Source organism: Rhipicephalus sanguineus, chromosome 2 (assembly GCF_013339695.2).
Source record: "Rhipicephalus sanguineus isolate Rsan-2018 chromosome 2, BIME_Rsan_1.4, whole genome shotgun sequence".
NCBI lineage: Eukaryota > Metazoa > Arthropoda > Arachnida > Ixodida > Ixodidae > Rhipicephalus > Rhipicephalus sanguineus.
The window spans coordinates 88017123-88042693 of NC_051177.1; the positions used below are offsets into that span (position 1 = coordinate 88017123).

Here is a 25571-nt window from a genome sequence, read left to right on the forward strand (position 1 = left end):
GTCCTGGCCCGAAGCTGAGGACTACTGGCTACCACCCGGAAACGCTGCACCCGTCTCCGATGCGGGGGCATCTACCGAGACTGAAGGATGGCTTAGAATGATAGAGTGGGACTAGGCGAATCTGGGCATCGCCTCGCAACACTCGCCTCGCATCGCCTCGCAAACTTAGCAATGCCTAGCAAAACTTAGTAAAACTTAGAATATCCTCGCAACACTTAGCAAAACTTACTATAACCTCGCAAAACTTAGCAAAAACTTAGCAAAACCTCGAAAGGCCAGGACCAGCTAGGTGCCTGTCAGCTCCGCTGTGCCTCTAGCCTTGCGCCACTGGTGCAAGCAACGCCCAGTTTTTTTTTTTTTTTATTGCGAAGATCTTGATAGTGTTTCTATACACGCTGTATAATGGTACGCTGATTATAAGGCTGGCGTTAATGAATAATTAGTAACTTCTTAGGCATGGAAAAAGCTTTCGTCCTTGTTATTATTCGTGAACTTTTGTCATTGATTTACCTGAAATGAATAGGTATAAATTAAGTACTGCTCATTTCAGTTTATCAGTGATATAAGGTAAGTGGAGTAGTGCTGTGATAAAAGCTAGTATGCATATCGCCGCATTGGAAGCACTTTCACGGAAGAATATTAATTAACATGGCTAAGCGAAAGAAGCCATGCATTGGTCGGCGGTGTTACTTAATTCACTCGTCACTGTAAGCTTTACGAGAAAAGTTGGAAATAAAGGACAATGTCGAATATAAAGCATCCCATTAAGTTCGGTGTTATCTCGATACCGCAATGGGAAGATTTCCAGTTGCTTCTTAACCATCCATATCTTTCAACCAGATGGATCAAATACTTACTGTTTTTAAGCATCACAAATAAGAAAATGAAGACAATAATATTATCATCCCACGATATCAAAAGGTGTTGTTACCATGCAGTGTCACCATGCAAAAGAAAAGATTTTTTAAACCGACTTAAGCATGCCACTTTGTCAGTTGTTTTACTCGTCAAATCTTGGCGCGTTCAATAAATTAGCAATCGTTCAAACAACCGTTGTTTGACTTTCACTCGGATGGTGCAAAGGGTAGGAGCTAGCTATTCTGTTGCGTCTATAGAACCATAAAAGAAAACATTTGTCTACATCACTGTACAGTTAAATTACTTGTGCTTCGCATGATAACGCAATCATGATTTCCAAACAGCGCAATAGCAGTACAAATGAAACTTTTGAAGAAGAATCGGCTACTTACGGACTCGGGACAGCGGACGGCCGGATGTTCCTATCTAATCGCTTTGCGGGATAACGCGGGTCTCCAGTGAAATGAGGTGATGCCACTGTTCTGTATTAAAGCTAAACCTCATATAGTGGTTGGCTGTTGGTACGTTCCTGATGCCTTCATGTGCTAGAGTTCATAGAAGTGTTTCCCAAAAGAAATTTCTGTGAGCGCGTTGGCATCCGCCCTAGTCGAAAACCGGCTGGCAAATGAGCGCCAGCCTTTTGATGCCATTTGATTTGCGTCGTTGGAAGCGCAGCTTCTGAGACAAAAGACGCATTTCATATGACGAGGAAGTGAACGACAAAAGGCAATCTGGGGAATGCTGGCAGGCCATAATAATTAGTAGCGGTGAAGTCCGAGCGAAACGCCTGGCATTTATTCTATTTCGAGCGGCAAATGCTCGGGGAGTTCTGGCTTTCCGTCCGCTGCGCGCAGAAAACGGTAAACGAAAGGTTAACAAACCTCTTCTTCTGGGTAGGTCCAGGCGGTGATATGAAAGTTACAGCTCATACAGCTCATGTTCTAACCTACGGGATGTGTTATTAAAATACAGAGTTATAATTCCGGAACGAGGTCACATTAGAGGTGCGTCGACGTGACATTTTAGGCGTGATGTTAAAAAATTGACAAAAAACACGCACACGCACACAAAAAGAGCCGATCACGCAAGAATGGTGCAGTAGGACACAAGCACGCCTGCACAGAAAGAACTTTATGAGGGCGACACAGCGCACCTCACTTCCGCCTTGCTGCTAGGGGCGGAACAATTAGAGACCACGGCAGGGAAAAAAATATATTATCCTAGAGGGTGTGCATACCGGAAGCAGCTTCTACCGTGACATCTGTCTTGCCTGCTATGTGGTTTCTGCTTTTGTTGTTCCGCTGTGTCGTTTCTCGGGAACTTTAAAACGACTCAAGATTTCCATGTTCTAATTGTGTTAGTTTTTAGCAAATCAATCGTCTAACCATGCACTACATCAAATTCAGAAAGATGTGAACAAGAGAAGGATTTCAAGATAGACTAGAGAGCTAATTTCCGCTTTCCAGCCACGCAGGGGCGGTGTTTAAGCATTATAGAGTAACTAAACAGAAAATACAAAGAAATGCGCAGGATCTCTAACGTGTCTTTTGTTTTGGTTACAAAGACAAAAGCCCGGTATACAAAGACTTATTTTTGTGCTCTAAATGTATGTTTAAATGTTGATGACTTGTGTATTCTCAAACTGCGATTATGTCTGAATTTCAGGACCTCGGTGTGCAATAAGCGAAATAATTTTTCCTAATGCGTTCTCTGACTTTCATTGTCTATTACATCGTATGAACTCGCGAATAACAAGATATATTGAACTGTTCGGTTTCTTTTATTCTCGTGCATTGCAGGGCGAGGGACCCTAAGTTGGTAATTTCGATGCCATGAGGTTGCATAGTTCATTTGGCAGTTGCCTGCTTCAAAGCTCAAACATACAAGCCAAACCAAAGGCCCGCTTGCCGGCACAGTCATGCCAGCGTTTACGCCGTGCGCGTGCGCATACTGTGCGGGACAGTTCGCACGTCGGAACTCGGACGCTACCGCGAATGTTTGTTCCAGTCAGGTCTTGCTCGTTTCGCGGAGAAGCAGACGCGGCTACACGGAAGTAGTACGTCTGGCGCGACGTATGTTGCGTGCACGACCAAACTGGAGTGCGCACTCGCTCTTGTGTGCTCTTGTATGGCCATTCCGCATGGACAAAGCGGCTTTTTTTTTCCTGACCCAGCTCAACCAACAGAAGCAAATTCAGAATGAGCAGTTTTGATGTGCTATCAATAGCTCACTGACAGGCTAGGCACCAAGCCAAGGTGTCTTTGCCTGTCAGGTCAGGAGCGAGTGCGCGCTGGCGGGCTTCTCTTGAGCATGTCAAACCACACTTGCCCACCAGGCAATGCAGGGTGCAAGGCACGTCAACGTGAGCTTGCGCACGCTTGCAAGCGTACGCGTGGTTGTCGTGAGGGGCACACGCTGCAGTCGCAAACGGAAAGTGACGACTACGACAAGAACGTGATCGTGCAAAGGTGCAGAAATAAAAGCGTGAAGGAAAAAAATAAGCAACCGGGACAATCCAGGTACTGCATGAGGCAACAACAACAACAAAAAGAAGCGCTGGAAAGCCTCGGCGGCGCAGCTTTGAGCAGGGAGGCGGCATCACTGCGAAATAAGCAGAGAGTAAGGTAGCAGTGGCGGATGAAGCAGCCGGTCCGACGATGGATCCTGGCTACTGTTGCAATACGGGGTAGTTGGTAAGGCATCCTTGAATACCGCTGTAGACGTGTACGAATGCGTATGCAGTGAAGCGCATGAACATAGCCTTGTCACTGTGTTCATACACGTTCATTGGTCATTGTCTGTATGCATTGTTGCAGTATTATGCCTGGTGCTCGTGGGCCGATGGTTCAGCGACTAAAGCGTGTGTACTTCTCCATGAAATCCAGCGTAGCGCCAACCATGGCCTCTCTGCTGTCGGGGCACGTTCCTGGAGTTCAGTCGCGCACAGAGTGCATCCTACCACGTCTTCTAGCCGCTCGTCTCCTTCCGGAATGGCTCAGCATCAACGGGCATTCGACGCTCGCATCGCTGTAGCCCCTGCTCGTCTCTGACATTCCATACGGAACAATGGTGATGTGCAAACCTTGTTGCTTTATTGATGTGTTTTGGGGACTGTAACGCTTACTGATGTTTGGATTTATATTTGGAGGTGTTAATTATGCATACTCTGTCCGTATGGCGCAACGTACACTTCAACACATGACACGTGCCGTTCCAAGTCCGCCGCCTTGGTCTTGAGCGACACTGCCCCAACACTTCCATATCATGCTGACACATGAACACAGATGCTAGTGGGCATGGAGATGCAGCCGCAATTTCTGTGTTGTTGCATTTGGAATGCGGTACCGGCTAGTAAGCAATGTTATTTCCGAGAGTGTAGCGCGCATGTTTATACACATACGTCTTTCTTTGAAACATCCGCATACATGTTGCCCTGCAGTTTACCTCTTATGTCTCTGTGCTTGCAATACATGTTAAATGTAAGCTTGCAAAGTTCACTTTTCATTAATCTTTTTCCTTGTAAGTTTAGAAGGAACTATCAGCATTGTAACTTATCACAGCTCGAGGAGTGAATTGAACAATTGCCACCACTACTTTGCATTCTTGTAAGCTAGGATATACTCTTCCTGTGTCCTGAGCTGGAGCTCCCCTACTTGCGTCTTACTCTGCAACAGTGTCGGACGACAGTGTGCACAACGATGCTCTGAAATGGACTGCTTGTCACATAACACCTCAAAACACTAGTGCATACGAAACCATGTCATTCCATTAGAAGGCGTCGCCAGCGAACAATTCTCCTCCAACCATAGGCAGAAATCTCACCCTTCAGCTATAAACTAGGTTTCATCTCCTATATACTTGTTGAACAAATAGACCTATAACGCCCATATCTCACGTTTGTGTATGGAATACGTCGTCTCACTTGCGGTAAAAGCTGTGTAAAGTATCCTTTCTTGAACACTAATTTACAACGTTCTTTGAGAAAATGTACGCAATATGAAAGTGCACTCTAAGGGGGAAAAAGAGTCATTTGACTCTTCTTTAAGAGTTCTGGCTTGCCACGTATGTGACTCTCTTAAAGAGGCATGTCAGTTCTTTTTGTATATCATTATACTCTCTTCGGAGAATCGTGTGACCCACAGGAGAGTTAACGTGCCTCTTTAAAGAAAGTCATATACGTGACAATCAGGACTCGCCGAGAAAAGTCACACATACTTTTTCCTTTTCTTAGAGTGTGCGACGATATCACAAGGGCAAGGACACACACAGAGAGAAATCTGAATTTTTCAATTTTTGTTTTGCAGTCCTTTTTTACTTACGAAATAGCAAAGATAAAGTTTAACTACTTAATTAATGACAAGCAAATAAAAATGTTGCATGCTTCCTGGTTCACTAAATCCACACACCCAAACAATTTTCCTGCACATCATTTGAAGACGCAAAACCCACAACACGCGATTTCGTTTTTTTGCTTTCCGAGCACACAACTTGAAGGACACGATGCTAGCGCCTTCTGCCATTCTGGCAGAAACATAACCCTAAAATCACAAATTATAGCCGCTATAAATTAAGTCCAACATAGCCCTTTTATTTACAGGAACCACACGTTAATCTCTCTTGCCATTCTTTTCAGTAATCATTGCACCATTATCTTCAAAGGACTCTGGCGAAGGTTTCAAGTAAGAGCCTTTTTGAATGTAGGCCTTGATGTAGAAATTGACAAATAAACACAGCATAAGAAGTGTCTGCAGTCCTCCCGTGATTATGATGTACTTCGGAAATCCACAGTCGACGAAAAGCGGTATACAAATGTGGAAGAGAGCAATTACAAACTGTACGATTTGCATAGTTGTCAAGTACTTCTTCCACCACAGGTGCTTGCGAATCCTGGGACCCAGGGTAGCGAGGAAGTAGTAGAAATACATGACCACGTGTACAAACGCGTTCATGGCCAAGCCGAGGGCCGGCTGGCCTTCGGGTGCAAACAGGGCGTAATACCACACGTTCACCGTCACCATGGTGTGGTGAATTACGTGCAAGTGCGTAATCTGGCTGAACTTCTTTCGAAGTACGCAGAATACCGTGTCCAGGAGGTCAGCGTAGCGAACGGCGATGAAGAACCAGCCGTACTTGTAGTACTGTACGAGCTCCTCGTCGGTCTCGCCCGTGATCCCCTGGCACCAGAGGTTGTACCGGCCCCCGGGAAGGTAGGTCATCTTCAGGTGCAAGTACAGGAACACGGCAGCGACGACCACCATGAAGAGGTTGTAGAGGCGGACGACGTTTATGATGTCGAACGGCTTACGGTCTCTCATCCAACGTGGTCCGGCAACCTTGACGAAGTACAGGTAACAAACCACGAGGGGGAAAACGAAGAGCGGGTTCAACACCAGAGGGTAGTCTCGCGTCCTGGGGTCACCCATCTCAACGATGCTGTTTGCGAGAGTGATGGGGTTCAGTGTGAACACCATGGTCTTCGCTGACGTAGGTTGTACTTGAGTGCAAGGAAGCGTGGGCCTGTAAAAAATTTGAGTTCTTCAGTTATACAAAACAGCATATTCCGTAAGGGTAAGTTTCCGAGCCATTACGCGTGTTGAGTAAGTTGTCTTGTATTCATTAGTGCGGCATATAAAAGCGTCATGGGGTATAATGGCGGGACTTTTCTAATGACAATGCACGTTTTTAATTGTCGGAGCTTCTAGGGCGTTCAGGGACACTGCTCAGAATTACCACTGGTCATAAATGCTGTAAAAATAGTATTTTAAAGATTGCGGAGCTTCAGGTTGAGCAAATCCTGCATAAAAATTATTGTCATGAACACTGCCATGTAAAGAGCTTTGCTGTTACTATGCGCAAAGTCAATGGATGTTTCATGGAACTTCGAGCATCACTCATTAAATATGTAGTCTCTAATGGAGTAAATATTTATTGCATACGAGCACTTGAGTTCTGGTGAGTGTGAGTGACAAGGAAGCGTCTGAAAACAAAGGTTATATTTAATATTGTTCCTCTGATGGACAAAGGTAACTTAGCCAATAGATTTTAGTGCGATTCGGCCACGCTAACAAATACACCTTTGACATCTTCTGTGTAAACTGTATCATGACTGGTGCGGATATCAACTGGCATAACACTTCCATTGCTTACATTTATGAAAGGTACGCCCACGCCATGGGCAGCGCTGGACTATCTCTGATGATGCACGTGACTAGTTAGCAAAGCTTTCAGCGTAAGTAAAGTATAAGGAGCGTGTCTGAAACTAACCTAAGGGCTCTTTAACGTGCTCTCTGTGTGCTGAATGGTCACCAGGAACGCATGAGGGATTTAAAATATTGCTGATATGCAGTAATTCATGAAGTCTACGATATACAAGGGGCGCAAAGATCATAAATCAAGCGGGAAACATAAACTATATGTCTACAATTGTGCTGTCGATGCCTCGACAGCACAAGACGAATCGAGACGAATCTGTCGCGATATTAACGTTGGTCCTTCAACAGGTGCTCTCGAAGAATTCACCGATAACTTTGGTGTAAACCACTCAATATTGTTCTTTACATTAACCGGAGCTATTCGACTGGCTTTAACTTTCACAGAAATAATGTGAACTCGCTAAAGTGCGTTAACGGAATGCAAGTACGTTCTTAATTCTCAACCAGTGAAAGTTTTCTATGTTTTCTTGAGTCGTCTTCAGTAAATTATGTTAATAACAAGACAATTTAACTGCCGCATGCGGTGCTCGCGTTGTGTCTACAAATGAAGCCGCTAGTTTAGTCTATAAAGGTACAGTTCAAAAGGTCGTCAAGTGAGTACGTGGTCACCTGGTTAGTACTCTTCTGCACACCGCCAGCACTTGGAATGTAGGTCTGAGTAAACGTCCGCAAAATAACAAGATTAATTTCCTAAGATCTAAAACTCACCTACTCCGACGTCGTTCTGCTTGACAAATACTCACTCCGGTCGCGCTTGGGGCGAACTGCCTATGCTGGCTTGAGCTCATGCGAGATGTGAGTGACACTGCCTGGTTATGTCAGCAGCAGCAGCAGCAGCAGCAGCAGCCGCAGCGGCAGCGCACTCTTGAGGCAACTTCTCTCGCAGTATCTTTTTCATGGGTGGACTCATACCTAAATTAGGACTCGGCCCGCAGGTGAACGCTGTCGTGACGAAATGCATTCATTTGTGTCACCGCCGCCATAACGGCGAATAGAAGAGTCACTCATCTCAGAGCCGGTTAAACGAGTACTGAATGACAGAAGCTGCGTGATGGAAGGCATTAGGAAACGAAACGCGCGATCTTCCTTTGCTACCTCGAGGATTAAGGAGCTACAAAATAAAAACAAAGAAAGAAAAGAGACTTCCGCTTTCTTTCTGGGGCGGTATATACCGCAGACTCGGGTACACCCACGAGGGAGCGAGTTCTGAAGGCGTAGCAAAAAGATTGCTTCAGGAGCGAATTCTGGAGGACGAACGAGAGAGGTGAATGATCTCAAGAGTTGAGACCAGGAAGTGCTGCAGGAACGGCAAAGGCAAGATTGTCGGAGTCTTTGACAGAGCAGCAAACAAAAAATAGGTACAGGTACGATTAGGCTATCATTAGGAGCTCCATAGCATAGAGATACTGTGCCACAATTTTCTTATTTGTGAGGTTTCTGTAAACTCGATGCTCCCCCGATTGCGTAATCACACAGAGGCTGCGTTGCGTGCAAACGCTCGACCATAAGAGTCATCATGCCTTAAATGAAAGAAACATTAAAACTTTTTGTAGCTGGTGAGTTGACATTTTGTATAACGGTGGCAACTATTAGTCCGAGCGCGATGGTTCAAGGCACATCTCCTGGGAGCTGCAGCTTCAAACAGGAAGGGAATTCCAACCTGCTATTACCGGCGGTTTATGCACTGCTTTCTACGTAGGCGTGTATCGTCACATTTACGTTAATGTCTGGCGGTAACCTTACGTTAGGTCAAGTTTATTTATCTTCAACAGAGAAGGAAGGACTAGCTGCATAAAAGCTACTTCGTACAGACGTACAACAGCTTGATGGTGTCATCATCACAATATTCAGTTATCATTGATCACCTAGCTAATTAAAAAGGATTGTTGGGGTTGAAGATTGCTTGGTCGCTAGTCAAAGGAGGTTAATATAGCGTAAAAAGGTTTCCGGGCCATTTCCGTACGCGCGCGGAAGTCGAAGCAATCATTACACGGGGGCCGAGGCATGGAGTCTGCTTCGTGGTGACAGGAGGTACGTAATATGAATTACATCAACGATGTTGTTTTCCATCGATGCTCACGAGCAGTCTCTTTGCTGTATTGAAAGGAGTTGATATGTACAGGAAAGGAGAAACAATCAGTAGTGAATGCAATTTCTCATTTTTTATTTAATGTCCTTATTTACAGGATGACGGTGACATAGAAAGGGAGGTTAGTCTGTTTTGCTGTTTGTAGTAGTTGTGTGTCCGTTGTCAGTGACTTTCAATTCCGGCAGCACGGGTTTCGAGGAACTACTTTGATTCACGTACGCCTTAATGTAGAAGTTCACAAACATGCACAGCAATAAGAAAGTTTGCAGGTTGCCGATGATGACGATGGACCTAGGGAATCCACAGTCCACGAACAGAGGTATGGAGATGTGCACCATGACTATGACGAACTGCACAATCTGCATCGTGGTCAGGTACTTCTTCCACCACAGGTGCTTACGGACCTGCGGGCCCAGGGTGGCGAGGAAGTAGTAGAAGTACATGACGATGTGGACGAACACGTTTATGGCCAAACCTAGCGCCGGCTGTCCTTCGGGCGCGAACAAAGTGTAGAACCACACGTTCACCGTCACCAGGGTGTGATGGATGACGTGCAGGTGGGTTATCTGGTTGAACTTCTTGCGCAACACGCAGAACACGGTGTCCAGGAGATCGGCGTATCGCACGGCGACGAAGAACCAGCCGTACTTGTAGTAGCGTGTCAGCTCGTCATCCGTGTAGCCGGTGATACCTTGACACCACAGGCTGTAGCGGCCACCGGGAAGGTACGTGAGCTTGAGGTGCAGGAAAAGGAATATGGCGCTCACGGCGACCATGAATAGGTTGTACGCGCGCACCAGGTTGATGATGTCGAAGGGCTTCTTGTCCTTCATCCAGCGTGGACCGGCGATCTTGACGAAGTACAAATAGAAGATCACGAGCGGGAACACGAAGAGAGGGTTCACGACGAGTGGGTAATCTCTGGTCCTGGGATCGCCCATCTGTACGAGTTTGTTGGATAGCGCGAAAGGGTTCAGTGTGAACTCCATCTCGTCGCTGACGTGGACTGTCCTCGAGGATGATGAAGTGAAAAGCTGAAAAAAGTAGAAACGAAGAAATTCTAAGCATCGCAGTTGGCGTCATTGTCGCTTTGGGTTATTATGCACGATGTAGTGAATAAAACAAAACAACGAGGACGAAGATGAAAGAGAGAAGAGGTGGTAAAGGCAGGGAGCTTAACCAGAAGTAAAACTCCGGTGTGCTACACTACAATAGGTTGGAAGATAAAACACTAAAGAGACAGAGAAAGAGAGAAACGGAGAATGCTGACACACAATTACAGTAGAGGGAGTAGGCAGAGTTAAAATAAAGGAAATGTGAGGATGTAAACTAGATTTGAATCAACCGGTTTGCTACCCTACACTAGTGCAAGGGGGAAGGGGAAAAACGTCCCTACTGCAGTCTGCAGCTGATTTGCATGCCACTGGGCAATAACTGTTATCTGTTACAAGAACCAACGCCAATACATGCTACTGTCGCTCTTGCGGGTACATTGCCCTTAAAAACTCCAAAAGTAGATGACTTATTCTAATACTAGAAAAGTGCACGGCTAAAGTATTTCAATTGCAATAAAGAAAATGCAGTTGCAGAGATGTGTATTTTTATTCTTGCTATACAAGGCAGGAAAAAATGCCTTCTTTAAAAATTGTGTCAATTTTGGGACAAGCTGCTTAAAAGAAGAATCATGCCCTGGTGTGTAAATGGTCGCTAAAGTATTAAACTGCGCTGTTGTATGAGTAGATGGCACAGAAATAATGACAACCATGTGCTTGTATGAGAACCTTGCGGGTGGAAATAAAATGTTCTTTCTCGTATGCTTGTTATAATGATTTTACAAAACGCCCAAGAAAGTGTATTCCATTTGTTATATCACTGATAATCGCCGGTTACAACGCCTCCTAGTGATACGTAAACGTTTAAGACTGCTCTACGTACAGCAAGCCAGACAACTACAAACATTAAACCTTTCCTCGCGTTCACGCGGAAGGCAATGACGTCATATCCCATCGCCATCGATGGACACAATGTCTGCTACGCCAGGACGCACAGGTTTTAGGGGGTCATGATCGATCGAAATCTCTGCTGGAGTCCCCATGTGGCCACTCTAAAGAAGCGCCTAACGGCCATCGCACCACTTTTCAAGTTCCTCAGAGCAAAAACGTGGGGCACATCAGTGTACGCGATGTTGCAGTTATACAAAACGCTGTTTCTGGGGTACCTGCGGTATAGCTTGCCAGTTCTGACGAACGCTTGCAGAAGCAGTATACGCACAATCGAAAACGCCCAAGGCCAGGCACTTGGAGTTTGTCTTGAATTACCACGCTCCGCATCAACAGCCGCAACCGTCGCAATTGCCAAAGATCATCCGGCCACAGTGCACATTACATTGGAGGCGCTTAGAGCTCACATTAGGCACCTTGCTCGCGCCCCTGCCCACCACCTCGCTTCGCGTCCAGAAGATCGACCGAGTGCCTCCTTCTGTAAGAGATTATTGGCTCACCGAGAGTGCCCTCCAACAGCCTACATGCCTCAGGAACGGATTTTAACACCCCCTTGGCGCTTGGACCGACCAAAACTACGCTTGACAGTGCCGGGAATTCGCAAGAAGGAGGAGCTGTCGTCGCCAGCTTTGAAGCAGATGACTCTATCCATGCTGCACGAAGAATACAAAGATCATGTCAAACTTTACACGGATGGCTCGACAACTGTTGGAGGATCCGCAGGAACTGTGATCTACCCAGCAAGAGCCGAAAACATCCAGTTTCGAACGTCACACAAGACAACATCGACAGCCGTGGAGCTCGCGGCACTCCGCAGGATTGATCGAGAAGCACCACAAAAATGGAGCATTTTTACTGATTCGAAGCCAGCTCTGCAATGTCTTCGAACTGCTCCACGTCGTGGTGCTCAAGACCAATTGGTGCTGGAAGAAAGACAACTGTACCATCATATAATAGACGAAGGGCATGCTGTAACCTTTCAGTGGTTGCCAGGCCACTGCGGCATCATCGGTAACGAGCATGCCGACGATGCAGCTAAGAATGCTCACGAAAATGGCGTGATGGAACCTATCCCACTATCAAGAAGTGGCGCAGCAGCAAAGATTAATACGCTTGCGCATGATGTCGCAAGGTCCATGTGGAACCCGCCCGGTTTTCTCCACACCCGTCTTCACCGCCTGGATCCATGCCTACGGCTCACTATTCCACCTGGCCTATCCCGATCCGAGAAGATCCTTCTCTGCCGCATGTGGCTTGGGGTGTCTTTTACGAACGCCTTTACTTGCCGCATCGGAATGACAGACAGCGCTGTATGTGACCACTGCGGCACTGACGAAACCACTGAACATATTTTATGTCAGTGCCCTCAGTAAAGCTCTGAGAGACAGTCCCTCTCAGCAGTGTTTGCTCGCCTCGACGACCAGCCGCTTTCTGAGCAGTCAATCTTGGAATGTCGGAAAGATCGAGCTTCACGCCAGAAAGCAACGACGGCGCTGATGAAGTTTCTGGGAGGAGCGACCCGCCTCGTTGGACGATTGTGACACTCCTGTGTGTTTGTGTGTGTGTGTGTGTGTGTGTGTGTTTGTGTGTGTGTGTGTGTGTGTGTGTGTGTGTGTGCGCGCGTGCGTGTGTGTGTGTGCGCGCGTGTGTGTGTGTGTGTGTGTGTGTGCGCGCGCGCGTGCGCTTCCCTCCCTCCCTGTCCCATTCCTCTCTTACTTTTCTGTCTCCCCTTACCCCTTCCCCAGTGCAGGGTAGCCAACCAGATATGTTTTCTGGTTAACCTCCCTGCCTTTCCGCATTACACTTCTCTCTCTCTCTCTCGTTGCAGTTACATTTCCCGTGCATTGTGCGTTACGATGAAGGAATAAAAAAAACTATTTTCTGCTAACTACTTGTCCGTGTTTTCCCACCATTCCGTGGACAAAAAGGAAGTCCTTCAGCGGCGTCATTTTCAGGGGGCACTCATGCACTCAAAGTGCATATTACCCTTCTTATGCAAACAATGGCATCGTTGTGATAATCATGTATCGGCCAACAGAAACATGAATGAACACTGAATTCAGACTATCAGACGGATTTCTGAAACTCGTGTGCAATAAAATCGCCATAAAGGGTAAAAATATCTATTCACTGTCTTTTGAATGTGTCTTCCTAAACGGGCCTTAATAGTTCTAGACGTAAAAAGTGACAGGTTACAAGAGCTACACTTTGCTGATTTTTAGTCGAACTTACAGGAATGCATTTCTCGCTCAAGGCATTTTACAATATGTACCCTGAGAGGAAAGTCATTACCATGGCGGAAAATTCCGTAAACATTGTTATGGGGAGTATTTGTTACGGGGGAATATTGTTACGGGGTGTGGTTGGTTGTTTAACTGAGGCCTATGCTAACGATGACAATTTCCTATACAACAATACAACCACCAGCGTAGGAATAAACGCTACGTTCTTGCGTAATTTTTCCCGCAGCATCTGCTGATTTGGTGCGAATATATTTAAGTAAGCATGCTCTGATGACAGCGTAAGTTCTGCTTTTAGCCTTCGTAAGCTCCTGTGAGCAATAGACAGTTGTGAAGTTCATCTCACAGCTAGACCCATTCAAAAGCTGTGCGAAAGTCGAGAGTGCTCAGCATTAGTCGATGAGCCGTCAAGGTAGCTTAATGGCTAGCCTATAGTTTTGCCGTGGTCGAAATCGTGGGTTCGATGCCGCCCGTGGCAGCCGCATTTCGATGTGAGCACAACTTGTAGACCCGTGTGCTTCGTAAAAAGTGCCGGCTTGTCAAGATTAATCCTAAATCCGCCACTGTGCCATGCCTCATAATCAGATCAATATATTACCATTTTTTAATCATTGGTTTATTGCGAAAACTAGATATTTGATTCGAAAAAGCGTTGCCATTGAGACTCTCAATTACCGGCAATGAAACGAAGTGGAAACATATATGCCGACAGAGTTTTGAATATTTGCGTTTACTACGGCATAGTACGAATATTGGGGCCATGATATTACGCCTTGCAAGAGTAATCACCGTAAACCGTGGCGAAGCGATCGAACCATAGAAGCTGCACTCATTTCAGGTCGATTTAATAATTTTCCGATTCGCTTACTTCTATAACACTCCGCAAGCGAATGTAGCGATGAAAATTGGCAGCGACAAGCTAAATCACTTTTTTACTTTAAAGTTACGTGTTGCCGAAGGACTGACTGGTACTCGGGAAACTGATGTAACGGCATAAATATGCTTCAAGATTTAGTCTAAAACGGAATACGAAATGGCCATAAAACGGAATACAAAATTGAATTCACCTAAGCGTGGTTCTCTTACCTTGCTACAGGTGGCCCCGCCGTTCTTCGTTCTTCGGCTATACGGGTTCGAAAAAGCTTGAATGCTGACAAAATGCGGTCGAACGAGTGACTACCTCCCAGACTAGAACAGAGTAGAAAAGAAAAGAAAATGGCCCACACACGCGTCACATTTGGGCGGTGACGTTCTCTTGCACTTGAGGGCAAGACCACGCACCTTGGGGCGCGAGAACAATAAAATCGACGTGCGCTCAGCACTCGGCAACGTCACAACTACAAACAAGGTCACTGTTTTTGTTTCTCTTGCTTTTTGCCGTGATTACTAGCTCCATGCTTTTTGCGAGCAGGAAGTTCTCGTTGCCGCCAACACGCAATGCGCACGCAGCACTGCTCTGTGATCTTATCCTGAGCTTGTGAGCACAGGAGAGAGCACCACTCTTTTTTTTCTTGTCACTGTCTTTGTTTCCTTTTTCTTCTTTTGGTGGCGTCGTTGATTGCCGTAGGTAATTATGCTGAGACCTTCGCCCACGAAGAGGGATGAAAGGAGTGAGGCAAGAGCGTGTTATGCATTTTTAAGTGGCAGAGTTGCACCTTAGGAATCCATAAAAAGGTTAATAGTGTGTTACGCTTTAGCTTTTTTTTTTTACTATGTAGCATTGTGTGCTCACTTTCCCACACACTACTATTGACTTTTGTGCTATCTTTGATTTATTTCTCGCGAGAAGTTGCGCGAGAAGAAGAAAGGTGAAAAGTTGAAACATTCAAGGACCGCGAGAATATGAAGTAAGTGATAAGAGACATCAGAGGAAAACAAGAAGGTGTTTAAGTATGGAAGCCTAGCACATATTGGGCAACAATCTTGAGGATTGTACGGAGTGTTGTTTTCCAGCGGAGTCTAAATGTGGTTCCTTGTACATACAACTAGCTGCAGGTCACAGTTTCAACGACTAGAAGTGGAGATAAATAAATGAGCCTTCGATTTCATTGCATTGTACATTCAATGTGTAATGTGTAATCACAATAAGAAAGAGCATGCCTTTTTCTTTGCATCTTAAAATGCGTTATTTACAGCGCTTCCAGCGCTAGCATGGCTCTGACTAGGTGTACCTTATAAGTGCGGAGCACTTTAGGGGCCCGGGCTCTCGTATGCTGTCGTAAGCTAACGTCGCTTGGAGCAACGCCGGCAAAACCACGTATATATATAAAAAAAGATGAAGTAAGCGAGAACTAGAAAAAACGCCAGGCCTGCGCTGAAATCGCAGCACAGTCACAGCGTGTCATACATATCGTTTCAATCAGGGACCGCATGACGCGCTCGTGTGTGTCATGGCGGGCTGCGCACAGTACAAGCAACAACATCGCACGTATGTATACGGTTTTCTGCGCCGCACTTTGTACACGCGTACTTTGTACTCGCTTTTTGCTTTACCTTTGCTTGACACTTTCCTTTCCTCACACGCAGGGTGGAGGCAGAGAAAAGACAGTCTTAAGAGAGCGCATAATTTCTCGATCTGAAATGGAGCAGCCAGGGTGACGTTAAGGTGTCGTTCTCGCCTTAACATCATGCATTGGACGGAGAGAAAATGAATTCTCGTTTTGCCGAAACGGTCTTCCGGGCCGGGTCAAGACCCGGTTCGCCCTTAGGGGAAATGGTTCCTTAGTTCCAGGGATACTCTGGCTTGGTGCGCCCCCTTGGCCCGGCCAACTGATAGTTCAGATAGTCAGAAGGAACATTGACCTCCCATGCTTTGGTGGTCATATAAAGTTCCGCTGAGTTGAGGAGCTCATATTATGCTCCTACGGGGCGACCTTGTTTAGAGCAACGAGGATGGAGTCACTCTGTGCCGCTTACAAATTCTTACGTGCGAGGAATAATCTTGCACAGGCTCTACCCTGCGTAGTGCTCTTTCGCTCTTACTTTTTCTCTCTCTCTCTTTTCACTGATGTAGGGCTCTAGACCCCTGAACTCCAGAAAATAACAGTGACAGTCTCTAGATCGCCTTAAATATTTCATGTTATGCACCAGCGTAATAGTGTTTCAAATAACCTGTCTTGTTTTGTTTCTAATGTCCTGTGACGTCATGATGCAGAATGTGGTCACGCAGAAGGGGGACATATGGCGTCGTTTTGACACTGGCTTCGGTTCGGTTCACGCACTGCTTAATTCAAACAGTCCCGTGAACTGGTATTTCGGCATACACACTTAACTAGGGCAATTACTGCCGACGTCATACAACATAAAAACACATTACATAAAAATAAGGCCACATGTACACTCCTCCTCCTGCACTTGCGTGCAAACCCTTTTGTTCTGAACTGTTGCAGTCTCTCTTGTTGTTATTTATGTTTGTGCATGAGGGCACTGAACTGGCCTGGTTTGTGCATAACGAAGCGGAACAAACGGCGTAACAAGAAAACGTTGTAAAGACGTTGTACGTTGTATATGTTGTCTTTACTAGGTCCCGTTGTTTCTCTCTTTGTTCCGCTTCATTCATGTTTGTGGTCGGCGTACACTTTTTGTACTCAGACAGACAGACAGAGGAACTTTATTGTGTCCTGGGACGAGGGTTCCTAAAAACTCGCGGAGGGCATCGCCCGCGAAGGGGTTCGGGAGCCAAAGGCTCCAGACATTTCGCCAAAGTGCTCAGCGTGCGATCAGCTAGCAACTTTTTCTCATTTAATGTGGCGGTGCCCCCGCTTGCGCGTTTGCACAAGAAAGCATCACGTTCAACAAGACAGAATTCTTAAAATGCATCGCAAGTCCGGACCTTGCGAATCAACTTTTTGTACTACCATAATTAATTCTAACCAAACGAGTTTTCTTCAAGATTCCTAACTTTATCTCTAGTAGTCTTCGGTTAACACGAACACTAAACGAAATTTCTGTATAACACACCTCAGCAGGCGCTGTTCTCCTGCTGTTGTTCTTTCTATACACTCCCAAGTAGGTTGGGGTTTTACGTTCCAAAACCACGATATGAGTTACGAGGGACGCGGTAGTGGAGGGATCAAGTCATTTTGACCGAACCAGTGTTCTTTAGCGTGCACCTAAATCGAAGTACACGGGCCTCAAGCATTTCGCCTCCATCGGAATGCGGCCGCCGCGGTCGGGATTCGATCCCGCGACCTTCGGATGAGCAGTCGAGCACCATAACCATTAAACCGCCGTAGTGGGTATACTCTCCCAAGTGATTGCGCTTATGTTGTGAAACTTTGCTAGTGAATCTAAGTTTCTTCGTTAGATTTTTAGTTGCTATAGCCAAAGAAAAATACGTTTAAAAGCATATTGACGGCATTTCTCTGTGGCAATTTAGTTAATAATTTGGCAGAACATACTCCTATCTTTCAGGAACATGCATGTGCCACAAATGCACGAGCGTTGAGGAAAATCTATGTTAATTGTGTGCTATGGGGAACATATATATGTGGTAGTTGAAAAACATTTCTATATTGACGCTATAGTATGTGTAGTGTCATTGAAAGCTTCAATAACGCGCTGACACAGCTTAATAACAAATAACAATAAATAAGTCGCAATTTCCTTCAAGAACAAAGCCTGTACGAAATTGTAGGAAAGTGTTTATGCTACCAACCGTTCCTATTATGGTTGAGTTAAGTACAGCGTCAGTCATTTTTGTAGGAAGCTACGAGTACCCGCGTACAAGGACCAAATACGTCATCCAATTATCCTACACTAAGCATATGTGACATAGAATAACGCGGAGTATATAGATATGATAGCTTGAAAATATTTCTGCAAAATAATAACTTGCTCTCGGTTTTGTTTGGCTCAGTACCTTCACTACTGTTTCGAATTACAACTCACATTTCTTTCACGTACACCACCGTGCTATCTCGTGCTAAACAGGGGCGACGTGACTACACAATGCGCTTGTGATTACTACTGAATGAATCCATACGTAAAACAACATAATAAACTGCTTTCAACACTAATCTCACTGGATTGTGACTGGTGGACTCCGCGACTAAAATAATAACAATTATCGTGATAGTAACTATATCAGCAACAACTATACAAACACAAGTTCCCACTTTTCACGAAGGTTGCACAAGGAAGTGCAATACGTCTTTATTACACTTTCAATTTGAACAGAAGCGTGAGAAAAAAAATTAGGAGCTTGCTGCACAATTTCGGTCCTGTATAAGCAGATCATTCAACTGAATAAATAATGAAGCAATGAACAACAATACATTCGAAATGAAATCGCTGCATTTTGATGATATTGGTGTATTGATGTTTTTAGGAATGACCGCAAGAATCTCGGATTCTGACATCAGAAAATGTTTGTGCGGGATATGTGCCAACTTCGCATGATATTACAGACGAGAACTATACTGAGTGTTTTAAACGTCTATGAAACACACCAGCGTGCGTAAGGTGGCTGAATTCATCAGCGCTTATTACCTGCACTTCGACCTCGGTGCGGGTTACTATTACTAGGTGAGTGCTGAAAGACGCCGTCGATGAAGTGTCTCGCCTCGCCGTACTCCTTAGTGTTTCGTTTTCGTGAGCTCACAGCCACTGCCATAAAGGCACTCACAGCAACATTAGCCTTTGTACTTCTTAAATGTGTGCTCGGTTCACGGAATTATTATTTTTTACGTATCCGTTAAAACGTATCCACACATATACAAGACGGCCGGTTGTGTGCATGTAAAAGCCGAAGTTTTCAGTAGTTTGACCTCTTAATGCCTGCGTTTGCTTAGGCTTTACGAAAGAACCAAAGCCTTACCTTTCGGTCTCTTTTGAATTCAAACGTTAAATTGGGTAGTTTAGAACGCTTACGTCAAGTTCATAGCAAAGTCCGCCATTAAACAATCACTCTCACGTGGGCTATTCGAAGGTTTGTACTTGCTACAGTGCCTGAAATCGCGCTTAAACAAATGTTGCATCACCTACGCAAATCATTAATTGACGACGTTGACTTCTCACGTACAACTGTCCTCTGTTCGTATTTACCCACCGCGTTTTATTGTTCCTTGCGAAGTCCGTCGGAGCCCTTTGTAGTAAAATGCACGTGAACGCTGCCGGACTCGTTATCTTTGCGAATAACGTAGGCTTTCACGTAAAAATTGATGAACAAGCACAGTATCAGGAATGTCTGCACGTTAGCTATGGCGATCAGGTGTCTGGGAAAGCCACAGTCGAACAAACAGTGGTATCGACATGTGTGTGATGGACATCACAAACTGTGCAATCTGGAGCCTCGTCAGGTACTTCTTCCACCAGAGGTATTTCCTCACAGCCGGTCCCATAGTTGCCAGCAGATAGTAGGTGTACATGATGATATGCACAAACACGTTGAGGCCGAGGCCGAACGCCGGCTGTCCCTCGGGTGCGTACAGTGCCCAGTACCAGATGTTGATCGTCACGATGGTGTGGTGAATGACGTGCAGGTGAGTGATGTGGGTGAACTTCTTGCGCAGCACGAAGAACAGCGTGTCCAAGTGATCGGCGTAGCGCGCCGCGATGAAGAACCAGCCGTACTTGTAGTAGCGCGCCATCTCTTCGTCCATGTAGCCGGTGATGCCCTGGCACCACAAGCTGTAGCGGCCTCCGGGAAGGTACGTGAACTTGAGTAGCAGGTAGAGGAACCACGCGGAAACGACGACCATGAACGCGTTGTGGAATCGAATGAGGTTGATTATCCTGTAGGGTTCCCTGTTCGCCATCCATCGGGGCCCAGCAACCTTCACGAAGTACAAGTAGCCAGCGAGGAAAGGGAAACACGAACAAGGGGTTCAGAACGAGAGGATAGTTCTTCGTTCGTGGGTCTCCTTTCTCGTACACTTCCCACAGGAATCTCACGGGGGCCAAGGCAAGTGTCAGCATTGTGGAACCGCCAGGAGAAGCACACGGCAGGCGTCTGCGAAAATGAGCAGGCGGGAGGGGAAATTCACTTGTGGGAAGGAATCTAAACAGTAGGCAGGCATTGCGTCCAAACTACGTAAGAAATTGAAGCTTAATTATCGCAGAAGAGGAAACGTGGCAGTAAACTCAATAAATTTTTCTTGAAGCTAAATCTACCTGTTCCTTTACTTGTATGATAAGCTCGAGGGAATGTTAGGTCCTTAGCAGCTTAAACATGGTGTGTCACATGAGACGACGGTCTATAGAATTTTTAATGTGAGAGAAGAATACCGATCACTGAATGAACTGTGTGACTGAAAAAAAGACAATGACACTAAACAGGCAGCGGAGCACGACCCTGTAGCTTTCAAGTAAATGGTACAGTATTGAAATACTGAATGAGATATTGTCTGGCAAGTAGCTTGCATGTCTACGTCGTTGCTCTTCATATACGTGTGTCGGCCGCACGTTGTTCGAGTCTGTATTTTTGACCTTCCGCTATTTCCTTCCGTGAACGTCGTTCTGCATTGAGGCGAGTTGAATATGGGCAAGCGCGATGCCTAATTCAAACGGAATGATAAAATAGGTCTACGTTGGCAAATGGCTGGGCGATTGGTAGTTGTACTGATGTTCTATTGGTAGTTTCTGGTTGGAAGCTTGATTTAGCCGATGAACAAAAAAATTGATTTGGACGGTTGTGCGACTCCACGTATTCTGACTAAGTTGTAAAATCCACTTAAAGCCATAATTTAAAATTATATCGCTTTAACGCAAGAGTATACCACTTCTCTGAGTCACACAAAATTGGCAAAATAGCACAGGCCCAATGTTTCGTACTTACCTGACGTGGACGTGCTGCTGCCTGAAGCTGAGATTTCGGGTTGCTGCTCCTGACGAGCGTCGACTGCGCAGTGAGCCTGCGCATTCGTTCACGAGCTTTTCTTTGAGGCGCGCTAAAGCTGGATATCCTCATATTCAAGGCGACTTACCAAAGTACGATGTTTGTGTGCCTATAACTACCTGTAGAGGGCTCACAGCCAAAAACAATCTTCCTTGTATCCGCTGCTCCTGATTGGAGCAGATGAAGGTCCATTCTTCCTTACGGACCAAACAGGTAAAAGAGCGGAAACACAAGCGTCAAGAATGTTCACTGGCAGGCGCTTCACGACAGCTTATAGTTCGTTCCCTCGAATGTTGAGCATTAGGCGAGAAAACAATGCCCTAAGTGCGTACGAACGCACAGCCTTATTTTATGCGTCGATTGTTATCATAACAATTGCACGTGCAACACAACTGCTCATTATAAACAGAATACGAACAAACAAACGAACGAACGAGCAAACAAGATTTAGCGCAAATATCTGTTATTTTCCCTTGACGTTCGCAGGCTTCATTTACATGGGGAAAATTTCGTATTCCTATTGTTGAGGCCAAAATGCCGGCAAGAGTTGCGAGAGCTGCTACAGTCTATCTGAAGGGCCTATTACGCGATGCTGATGCCTAAGAATTAAATCGCCTCTGGATTGTCATTCTCACCTTAGAAAAGGAGAAGCCTTTGTTTTCTGAGCTGAGCCATACGTAACGTCATAAAACGTGACCGAGAGATGAGTTCACGCTCTAACGTAACCTCAGTCACTTACTTAGACAGCCGTTATGTAACTATGTCCTACGGAACGTGCCTGCTCTGAATTAGCACTAATCCTTTGCTAGTTCTTCCAGAGGTCGTCCATTTGCTATTTAGTCACGGTTTTTGCTCTCGTACACATAGGAAAGGGAGTGGATATTTACACATCCACATGCATTTTTTTACTTGGTTTCTCTTGTATATTTTTTGAAAGCCTGATTATCATGTTAGAGCCTTTTGAGATTCCCCCTGCTGACGTAGAAAGCACTTTTTCGAGGAAATAGTTTCATGTTAGCTGCCTATCCACTTCTACATTCGTGTCACGCTCCCTCTGTTCCTAATGAAGAACACAACATGTCTAAAACACTCCTGTGACGTAAGAGGAGATTCCCAGATCCACAAAATCGTGAAGCAGTATAGTGGGCCGCTGGTAATACAATGGCGTTGACGCCATCCTATCTGGCATTGTGTAATCACGGGAAGAGCTTCAAGTGCGCGGGTCAGATTCTCACACGCATGCTTGCATAGGCGTATCTAGCAAGGGGGGGGGGGGGGGGCAAGGAGGGCGCTAGGACCTCCCCCCCTCATTTCGATAATGGTCACGGTCGGCTGCACGCTGGTAGAGCAACAACTGAGGCATCCTTCGACACAGCAATCACGTAATTATGTAACGAAATTTGTCCTACGCTTCTGCTGTGAAGATTGTCCTGCACGTTTCACGACCACGCACTGTTGGCTCTCTGCGGTGCAAGCCGCTTATGCGATAGTTTCGCGCCTTGTGCTCCAACATTGCAGAGCAGGCTACCGCTGAGCAGGGGATCTATAACGTTAGATCAGTCTGTCATGCTTTTATTCTGCTCTATCTGGCATGGAATTTAATATCATCGGCGACGTAAATACGGGCGGAAACCAGTAAACGTTTCATGGAGCGATGAAACCTATTCCTGTTTCAGGAAATTCATTTCCTTTTAGCGAAAAAGAATAGCATAAAAGCTGCTCTTTGTGCAAGCCGCTGTGAGTCGATGAGCATGTTGAGTGTTTCAGTTTGGCCGAACTGGAAACGATAAAAGAGGTTTCAGCTGTAGTATCCCATCCACCTGTTTTACCCTTGCTTATAATACGCGTATGGTAGCTTGCAGCGCTCGCGGCGGCTTGAAACAAGGCGACGAACATGGCAGTGGACTCGAGAACATTGGGAAGCCCAGCTTTCAAGCTCGTCCCGCAACTTTATTTACCGGACCAGGGAGATTGTCAAGGTCCACGATTTTCTGGACTAAGGGGACTGAATTAACAACCACGCTGGTTGGTCTTGATTCATCTTTATTTGACATTTACAGCACAAAATAAAACACGGACGAAAAATAAGCACGCAAGCGCCGCTTAATTCTCTCTCCCTCTTTTTCAGCAAGGATGAGTTCAAAGAGTTGTATACGCGCACAAACAGCTCGACATTGTTGTACTACAGCTGCAAACATTTATAATACGCATCTGAATCTATCTCGCCAGCTGCTATAAGTGCCCGCTGCCAATACGATCATAGGGTAGGCTTCTTGAATTGCGTTCAGAAGGAGACACTGTCCGCATATTTCATAAACTCTTCATGTAGTGTTCAGCATATGAATTCGCTGCTTACTTTGCGCACGTCATTTCAACGCCATGAGATTTCACTGATTTGTGACGTCGCGCAACAAGCAGGTAATTTTATGGCACACCGAAAATGTTTGATCAATGCCGAAGAACTGATTGGCAACAATATGCCGTATGCAAAAATAAGTAGTCTATTCTCTTATCTTTTTGCGTAGTTGCGCAGAAATGGTAATTAAGAGATGGTTCATTTTTGCGCCATTTGTTGCATCGCGTTAGAAGCAGGTGCTGTGTACATGACCCAGAAAACTTCAATCGATCGTAAACAACTAATGACCAAAAGAAAACGAAACAATGCGAGGTAGCTTAACGCGACAATCGCCAATTTTTTTTTTAAAGAAAATGCATGGTTACACCGTTTGCATTGGTGTATTCCCTTGGAGTTGCCGGAGGGCCCTCCAAGAAATGTTGCAAACCGAAATACAATGCTTTTAAACAATCTACAATTCGCTTAATACCACAAATTCTTAATTTTTTGAACAATACTTGTGGTTGACAAGTTATTAATAATCGTAATGTAATAATAGTAATCATAATAATAATAATCACGCGCCAGAAGCACCATATTGACTAGGAGGAAACAAGGCAAAATATAGGAAACATACGCAAACCTGAATATGTGGAAGAAAGTGCACTATTTTTTTAGGAAAAATAAAAGGTGTAGTTATTGCTACATATAATAAAATCAACTATTAGTGAGCAGCTTTTAGACATTAACCAAATTTCATTGCACGATACAAATCTATACTACCCGGAAGGCCGCCATCGACATAATTGTATTCATGCATAAAGTTGTGTGGTTAAAAATCTGTTGCTTGTAATACTATTACCTTCGCAGCGTGTGCTGTATAAAAACTGTCCTTTCTCGATAATGATATTAAACAGTGCTAAGCAAATTCCCTCTGTGATATATATATATATATATATATATATATATATATATATATATATATATATATATACATATATATATATATATATATATATATATATATATATATATATATATATATATATATATATATATATATATATATATATATATATATATATATATATCTATATATATATATATATATATATATATATATATATATGTAAGAAAACAAGTGGGTACACGTACGAGAAAGCAATACTTTATGTTGTGCTTTCTCGTACTTGTACCCGCTTGTTTTCTTGTCCATCCCTTCCCCCACTGTAGGCTAGCATACCGCTCCTTCTAGCCTGGTTAACGGAGTACTGACACGAATTTTAAAAATTTTCGGATTGTTGCTCTAAATAAAAATACTGGTGTCAAGAAACTTAAAACAGGTATTGTAAGGCCTGGGAATGCATCGAATATACTTTAATTACCGCTACCTTAAAAAGACACTTTCGGTATCGATATCGAGGGGGCGGCTTTTCAGTGACGTTTCACAGCAGTGTGGCGCCACGGGGATACAGAAACTCGCGACGTACTGGCGGAAAATCTGTCATCTGCTTGTGGTGCACATGAACAACGGTGAGTGAATTGTCGTACAGTGACCCTGATAGTGATTTCTGCGATTTAGGCTTCATGCAGGACGCAGAGCTCGGAAACTCGCGGGACTGTGTCGACTTGTCGGGATAATGTCCATTGCAGTGGGGCTGGCTTGCAGATGCTCAACGACGAAAACTTCAAGGTCAAATTAAAATATTTTATACGTGTTCTCCGACTCCGGTGTGTGGAGAGCGTTGACACTGCATACCAAGGAAACTAAAATGTCACTTTTGCGATGTCTCCAAATCGTGTCAGTTTTCCTTTCTCTCCTGTTCCTTCCTTCCTTCCTTCCTTCCTTCCTTCCTTCCTTCCTTCCTTCCTTCCTTCCTTGAGCGTTTCTATATATCCAGCCGCGTACTTCTGGCCGCTCATGCGGTCGCCTCCTTAACTTGCTATTGACCAAGATGGACATGGAAGTGCATAAGGGTATGACGAACATAACTGTCTGG

General features: G+C 45.1%; 2 protein-coding genes and 1 pseudogene across 2 annotated transcripts; all 3 read right to left on the reverse strand.

Annotated features, from left to right (window-relative positions):
• Positions 1-5465: 5465 nt before the first annotated feature.
• On the reverse strand, positions 5466-6339 carry LOC119381219 (elongation of very long chain fatty acids protein AAEL008004-like). The gene has a single exon (XM_037649166.2). The coding sequence runs from the start codon at positions 6327-6329 to the stop codon at positions 5466-5468; it is 864 nt and encodes a 287-aa protein (XP_037505094.1). The 5' UTR covers positions 6330-6339.
• Positions 6340-9235: 2896 nt separating this feature from the next.
• LOC119383328 (elongation of very long chain fatty acids protein AAEL008004) lies at positions 9236-14714 on the reverse strand. The gene is made up of 2 exons (XM_037651407.2): positions 14486-14714; positions 9236-10193 (listed from the first exon to the last, which is right to left on the reverse strand). The coding sequence occupies exon 2, from the start codon at positions 10146-10148 to the stop codon at positions 9282-9284; it is 867 nt and encodes a 288-aa protein (XP_037507335.1). The 5' UTR covers positions 10149-10193; positions 14486-14714; the 3' UTR covers positions 9236-9281.
• Positions 14715-19220: 4506 nt separating this feature from the next.
• LOC119381220 (elongation of very long chain fatty acids protein AAEL008004-like) lies at positions 19221-20317 on the reverse strand (annotated as a pseudogene).
• Positions 20318-25571: the final 5254 nt, after the last annotated feature.

Coding starts and splice junctions, on each gene's coding strand:
- LOC119381219 (XM_037649166.2), bottom strand. CDS start 6,329: ATGGTGTTCACACTGAACCCCATCACTCTCGCAAACAGCATCGTTGAG.
- LOC119383328 (XM_037651407.2), bottom strand. CDS start 10,148: ATGGAGTTCACACTGAACCCTTTCGCGCTATCCAACAAACTCGTACAG.